The sequence below is a fragment of the Gavialis gangeticus genome, unplaced genomic scaffold, assembly GCF_001723915.1.
Source record: "Gavialis gangeticus isolate Ggan-Ray unplaced genomic scaffold, GavGan_comp1, whole genome shotgun sequence".
Lineage (NCBI taxonomy): Eukaryota > Metazoa > Chordata > Crocodylia > Gavialidae > Gavialis > Gavialis gangeticus.
The window spans coordinates 39,040,186-39,047,877 of NW_017728996.1; the positions used below are offsets into that span (position 1 = coordinate 39,040,186).

Genomic DNA, 7,692 nt, shown 5'->3' on the forward strand with positions numbered 1-7,692 from the left:
AGGTGCTACCCAGCTGGGGCGGGGCACAGGACAGAGCTAGCAGCTTATCTGGGGGGGGGGGAGAAGGGAGCTTGCGTCACTGTGCACACCTTTGGGAGAGGCATAGGGGGCATGTGCCCCCTCCCAGATCTGTGCACAAGGTGAGGGTGGGCTGCATGCTATGTGCTCAGGATTGGGGCTGCTCCAGCCTCTTCCCAGAGGCTATGCTCGGGCTGGGTGGGGTGGGGCAGGCGGCAGTGGCACTGGGAGGGGGGCTATGGCAAATTTTAGGGTGGCTCTAGCCCCCTCATAGGCCCACCTGCCAGGACTGCTGCCACCCACCCTGCCCCGCCTGGCCTGAGCGCAACTTCTGGGAAGAGGCTGGAGCATCCCTGGCCCCAAGCATACAGCAGGCAGCCCATTCTCTCCCCCTGCACAGATCCAGGGGCACATGCCCCTTATGCCTATCCCAGGGGTTTGCACAGCTGTGGGAGCCACCCCCTCACGTTCTCAGATGAGCTGCCAGCTGTATCCCATGCCCCACCCTGCTCCATCCCAGCTGGGCAGTGCCTGCCCCTGCCCTTGCCCCTAACCCAGCCCCACTCCCTCACTGCAGGGCCCTTGATCTACCCTCACCAAGCCACTTCCCTTTCCCCTCCCCAACAGATGCTGTTCTTAAAGCTACTGGGCTGCACTCCTGGCTGCATGCATGCTGCGGCTGCGTGCATGCACGTGGTATTTATCGGCGACATTATTGGCCACATCAGCCAATTGCCAATAATGTCAATTTTCTTTTTATTGGTGCCGATACAATATCTACTGATGGTATCAGTGCACCTCTAGCTGTGGAGGCTAAAGCTTTGACATGCCATTCTGACCTGCAGCCCCATCTCCTGGCCCATTGGAAGCCAAAGCTGTGAAAAGTCCTCCTGAGCTGCCAGTAAAACCCACCTTGCAAACTGAAGGCAGGTTAGCTTCTGGTATGCACTGCCATGATGGGCCACATTGGGCACTGGACAATCTAGAGACTAGTGGCCTCAATTTTATGAATGCATTGCATCACTAGCCATGCCTTAACACTGAGTGCCCTAGCAACAACTCTGGACTGCCTCTGGTATCTGTGTGGGAAAGTCACAGCCCCTCAGTTCCAGATTGGGAGGGAAGTTAGGATCCAGAATGGTTTAAAAGACTTTGAAAAACACAAGTTGCAGGACACATCCCTGCTGCATGTGACTCGAGAGCCTTTAGTGGAAGTACACCAGAGAGTAATCTAGCCAAAATAAGTTTTGTCTGACAACCCTACCCTACCCCTTTATAAAAACAATACACATGAATTGTGCAGTAGTTCAACTTCCCAGTCTCTAGCTGTCTACATGATGCAGTTCAGGCTTTGAGAGGCACTGTGTCCGTGGTGATTAGTCACAGGGGTTTCCTAAGTGATTAGTTGGCAGGTGGCCAAGGGGGAGAGAGAGAGAGAGAGACACTAGAGTGTAGGAATTGGATGACATGCTTGGATGTGGTAATTGTAAGACCCCTACATCTCCGGGCAGGTTTCTGTAGCAGCCAGGGGTGTCTACATATGCATTAATGCTCTTTTGCTACTGCGCAGTAAATTTAGTACCTCTAATGTGAGGTACTAACTACATGCCCATTAGGCTGCCCTAATGCACAGTAGCAGAAGCGCGTGCTTTTTTAGTGATACTTAATGCACAGTAGCCTAGTTTTACTGCATATTAGTATATTAGCATGCTTTTTGACATGTTGCTCTAATGTACAGTAAAGCGGGCTATTGCGCATTAAAGTGCATGTATGGATGCTCCCAGTCCGTGATACAGCTGTTGGAAAACTGCGCAACTGCAGCACCATTGCTGCCTTTGACCTCCCTATAGTGTCTGTAAGAAGGCAGTGCATGAATTTTTCCTCCCATAAAGCTGCCAGCAGCTGTTTCTGTATCTGACTCTAAAATTTATAATTTAATCCCACTTCAGTGAGCTTCTGCAGATAAAACACCAATTGAGGACTGTGGCTGCCAATGCCACATGGATGCTTAATACTCATTTACTGACTGACTTTCCAGAAGGAATGAAACATGCCCATCTTTTGTGCTGTCCTCTATTCTATAGAGATTGTCAGAAAGCAAGGCCACCCTTTCGTTTTGCCACCTTCTACACATGTGGATCCAGTTGCTCCTATGTCCACTGCCCCACCTCCTCAGTGCTAATGCTCATGGTTTGGAGGCAAAGAATGGGTGGGAGGAAGGAAGAATTATTCTTCCCTTTTATTGAAGGGGAGCTGAGACAGAGATTGAAGACCTTGCCCATGGCTGTACAGATTGTCAGAGCCGTAATTTGAACCAGATTCTCTTGAGTGCTAGTTTAGTGTCTTAATTACCCCATCATCTTTGCACATCTGGGATGGAGGTGTAACGCAAAGGACTTGCACTGGACTGAATTTCATCTTACAGGTAGGATCTTGGACCAGTGAATTAGGACACCTGTTCCTGTCCAAAACTGTAGTTAAAGTAGTGGGAGTACCCTTCATGTGAAACTGGGTACAGACTCCCCGCACTACTAGCAAAAAGCAGTGTTGGCAGACAAGACTGAAATACATGAAATAATCCTTTTTATTGCTTCCTGCCATTTACTTTGCCATTTGCATTGGGCCTTTGTTTGCTTAACTGGAGTATTTAATTGAATTGCAGTGACGTAGGGTAGGGAAAAAGCCTTGGTCACGTTTTCTCTTGGTCAAGCGTATATTGCCTGAGCTTTTGAATTAAGCAGTGATCTCACCCAGGGCTCCATGAGATCTTTTTATGGGTGCTCGTGAATCCCAAACAATGTTAGCACTTTTAGGTGTGCAAACATTTTTCATAAGATAAACCCAGGGCTTTCAAATAGGGATCCACCGTGTTAAAACCATTCTGACCTGTCGTGGTCTTTCTGAGTTCTTTGCAACAAGAGAGCTGCTTTATTACTTTTTTGCAGTCAAAAATGAGTGAAACTAAGAGCTCTATTTTCTGCCTAGGAGGATTTTTACAATCTTTGATTTCTCCTCAGCCTGACGAAGGGTGTGTGCACCCAAAAGCTTGCAAAGAAATTTTTTTTTCCATTTTTTAATTAGTCTAAAAAAAGGTATCACCTCTGAACCAAGAATTTTAGAGTTTTGTGTTTCTCTTTTTTCTCAGGCCCACGTGGCTACAAAATAGATCCCTGAAACTAAGAGCTGGCATTTTCCAAAGAGTGCTTCTAGGGTGTCTTGAGTCTAAAAAGGTTGAGAACCACTGGAATATAATTCAGGCAATCTAAAATATATTTGAATCTAATCCATTTTCCGAAATGAAAGTTTTCTGTTCTCTGTGTTTTTTCAGACACTTTTGCTCTTGGGTCTCAGTGGATGTTTAAGTTACATGTATACAGTTGGGATCAGAATTGGACTTTCTGTCTTTGTTTATTTCTTGCAAAATTGTCCTTGGGGATACTTCTTCCATGTAGGAGGGCAAGGAGAGAAACAAATTCCCCACTGCACCATCTGTTTAGTTTCTGTTGCTTTTTTCCCTGCTCATGTTCCCCCAGGTGCAGGAGAAACAAGCAGACTTATGTATATGAATTGCTTGTAGGTCACTGCCTGAGTTCTTGTTGTTTGCTAGGCCATTGAATGCATTAGAAAAGGGCTGGCGGACTCATTTGTGCGCACAGGCCACCGGCTCTCCCTGTACCAGCGAGCACTGAGAATACGAGACTCGTCAAGCAACAAGAAGTTCAGGAGCCTCTTTCAGGAGCTGCCAGTCATGATTGTGGAAGATGTTACACATGTAAGTAAAAGGGTTTGGTATTGCTTCCTGAGAACCCACAGACTCTTGCCTCTGAAGAGGCTGGTAATCCTGGAACCCAGCGTATGTGTATCTGACCCATTATATTATTGTGTATAGGGATTTTTATAAACAAAAATAAAATAAAAACTTTCCCTATAACGGAGGCCCAGGTCCTCAAATAATATAATAAGCAACACTTCATTTAGTTCAAAGAGGCAATCTTGGTTTATACCAGCTACAGATTTGACCACATATAAAAACTCCAGCTGTTAGTAAAGCTGTGTTTCCTTCCAAGCTCTTCTTTTGACTTACTACATGACTTTTGGGAAAGTCATTTATATTTACCATGCCTCTGTTTCTTATGTGTAATTGAGGGTAGTAGTTACCAGCGCTGGTGCGGTGAAGATTCATGAGTATGCAGGACTGACAGGAGTAAGTTTGTGTGTCTCTGTAGTTAGGGCCTCACAGATCAGTATGGATTTTTGCAATTCATTCTCTGCTACCTTATGTACTGATTTGCACCTCTGGCTTCAAAGGCCCTTCTCTCCAGTCAGCATGGTAACACTTCACACCCCCTCTGCACAGACTGAAATCACTGCACATTGGACTCCAGTAAGACTCGGGGTGTGTTACTACTTGATGTTTGCAAATTGTTTTTGTCAAAGTGATGAGAAAGTATTTACACGTTCAGAGTTAAAGGGACATTTTGGTGCAGCTTGTAAATATTATGGGTGAAATCCTGAAGCCAGTAGAAGTTTTGCCATTGCTCTCAGTAGAGCCAGGGTTTCATCCTGTCTTCTTACTCCTTATTAATACTAAGCATAGGAACATTCCTTATATCTTTTCCTGCCCAGAAACTGTGACAGTGTAGTTCCTTCCTGAATAATTTCCCAATTCATTGTCCAGGATTTGTTGTCTAAAATTTGACCCAGTAGTAGAATGCTGGCAAGGGAATGTCAGAATAAGCTCTGAACACTTCAATGTTTAGATGACCAAACAAATTACCTAGGTTTCAAAAAAAAAAAGAAGCATTCCTTCTAAGATTTTGAGATATGTAGAATAGGTTTTCATTTGTAATCCTAGGTGTTAATTAGCTGTTTCTCCTGTATCCAGGTTACAATCAAAGGAAAAATGTATCCCCAAACTGGGTTGGGAAAATCTGTGTTTCTAATGGAGGACGTTGATGATGAAGAGAAAGGCGAGGACTCTGCTGTGTCCACAGTCATATGCTCTGTTGAGGAGCTGGCATTAACCCATTACAAGCAGAATGGCTTTGATCAGGGTAATAGTACCAAGACAGTAATTTTAAGGGATAAAGTGTCAACCTATTAAGAGACATTTAGTCCTTAAGCCCAGTTTTAGCAGGCCAACTGGTTGAAATTCAAACTGTTTAAATTGATTATTTCGTTTCTAAAAGTAGCTGAAAACATGTTAGTCTTTCTTTTGACTTTTACTTTCTTTCATCCTCTGCATCCCAGTTACAATTTTGAAATGGCAAATGTTTCTTTATCCACGTGTTTCTCTAGGAAATCTCTCCTCTTGCTTTTTGGGTTATTAGGCTTTTACTGAGAGAGAATTTTCTTCACATAGTTGTTTTTGGACTCAGAAAGCCATTTAAATGTAAGAAGCTGAGTGCCAGTAAGCACAAATAGTACAGAGGGAAATCTTTTGAAGGGGAAATGTTCTAGAGAGGGTTGATTCCCATTTTTATTTTCTAGACTAGATTAGCATGTAATAGATTGTGCAGGGGAGAGGGCCTGATGCCAGCAATGTTTTCTGTTGATATCCTTTCAGAAATGTATATCTTTGCAGGTTTGTGAAGATTAAGAGTTATTTTCTGATTATGACTGTTTGTTAAAAGAAAAAAAATAAAATTAAAAATCTGTGTGTAGCAGAACCAAAGAGGGAGGCATTAAAAATACCATGTCTTGAGGAAAACAGTGGAGCCAAAAACTGCAACCAAGATGCAGACATTTTAATGAGAAACTCTGAAAAGTTTGGACCTGTGAGGAAGTTATGAAAGGGAGGGTCCCTTTTGTACAGGTTCCGGTAAATTGTGCTGCAGTCAAGAAATTGCTTCCTTTCAAAATGAGTCCCTCAGTGAAGTAACCAGTGCCTACTGTACCTTGTTTAGGGTATTAGGTCTGACTTTGAAATGGCCATTAATAAAGCTAAGTCATCAAGAGCCTTGTCCTGACTCAGGTGTGATCAGTGCCATATGCCACACGTTTTGCAGTGTTGTATTTCGTGCATGTTGACTATATGTGTAATGCTGACATGGTGTGTTGCTGCTGCTGACCAGTTGCTGCTGTGACTGCTTAGTTTAAAATGTACTTTATCTTTGTTCTTGTAGCTAGAAAATTGACTGTTGGCTCTGTCCCTCAGGAATTCATGGGGAAGGATCAACTTTTAGTACGCTCTATGGCCTTCTAATGTGGGACATCATTTTCATGGGTGGCATACCAGATGTCTTCAGGAATTCCTATCAGGTATTTATGAAGGGTATTTTTTCTTTGCCTCTGCTTCAAATAATCATGATAAACATCTGATACAGTCTGTTCTGGATCTGCAGTATTTTATCTGAGGGGATCTAAACAAACTTTGTTGTTCTTAGCTCGCCGTATTGTTTCTCTATTGGGGTTCTACTTGCAAATGCTTGTATGTTCTTATCTGAACTTCTCCACATAAAACATTGACAGAAGTATTCTGAGTGTTATTTAAGGTAGAGGTTTGTTTCCCTTCTAAGGTGTGTAAGTATCTTACCAGGTTTTAGGCATCTAAATCAATCTGTTGTTACTAGATTAGCCCATCACCTTGGGGCGTGCTCATTTATTAGGGATAAGTTTCTAGGGTCTTTGTAATTCTATCAATGTGCTGCTTGTGTTATTTGTGTTTTTATATGGAGCTGTATCTCTCCCTTCTGCAAGTCCTCACCCCCCAGTGGAGCTATCTTGCAGGACTCGGTTTCAATTTGGCTGGGTTCCTCCAGTCACCAAATCAGTCATACACACAAACGCACACAGATTACTGTGACACACCTGACCTGGCCGGGTTGATCAGCATGGACAGGCTGACACCCTCATATGCCAACAATAATCTGCAGTCAGACACAAGCACACAGGTAAACAGAATACCTCTGAATCCAGCTGGGTGTCCAGCTGGCACCCTCATGGGCCAACATTCAGTTCATTAGGGCACATCTGAGCCAAACTGGGTCAGTCAGCCTATACAGGCTGATCCCCTTATGTGTTTCAAACTCAGCATGTCCCAATCTTTAGCCTCTTGATGCACAGACCCCACAGTATTTTTGGGCTTCACAGGGATCTTTAGGTAAATGAAATGTTGCTGCAGAGCAAGTGGGGAAGGAGAAGTAGAGAAGGAGAAATATACCCAGTTACCACCAGTTTGACTATAAAAGTTATTTATTGCTAAGTATATGAAATATATAATGGTACTAGTAGTAATAGACATGCAAACGAAAAACAAACACAAACAATTACAGTATACCCTGGTTTCACTAAGTATTTGGGGAACCTTATCTCAAGCTTAACTCATACAGTTCTGGTTCAGTAATTTATGCCTAGAGAGAAAAGAGAAAAGAGAGAGAGAGCTGGGATCTCACCAGTCCAAGGCACTCAGGTTGCAAATGCTGACAGGCAAAGTAAAGTTCTTAGCACAATCCTTGAAGGGAGATGATCTGTTTCTTCCAGCCTCTTAAGAAGAACAGCGGTGATGTGAGAGAAACTTCTACTCTTGAAGCACACACACTGCTGCTTTTTTTTTACAGATTTTTATACCTTCAGTTCAGCTTCTTTAAAGCATTCTTAATAGTGTAAATAATTGTCTTTTCTATTGACAAGGGGTTATCTGGTTTGGAACATCTCAAGAAACTGATTGATAAT

The 7,692-nt window shown here is 43.4% G+C and overlaps 1 protein-coding gene across 2 annotated transcripts in view; it reads left to right on the forward strand.

Moving 5' to 3' along the window:
• FAN1 (FANCD2/FANCI-associated nuclease 1) overlaps positions 1 to 7,692 on the forward strand; it is a 39,608-nt gene that overhangs the window by 23,763 nt on the left and 8,153 nt on the right. For both annotated transcript variants that reach the window (XM_019504349.1, XM_019504348.1), the window contains exons 9-11: positions 3,626 to 3,790; positions 4,904 to 5,072; positions 6,176 to 6,279. In XM_019504349.1, coding sequence (XP_019359894.1) covers positions 3,626 to 3,790; positions 4,904 to 5,072; positions 6,176 to 6,279 — 438 coding nt within the window. The remainder of the gene's footprint in view (positions 1 to 3,625; positions 3,791 to 4,903; positions 5,073 to 6,175; positions 6,280 to 7,692) is intronic.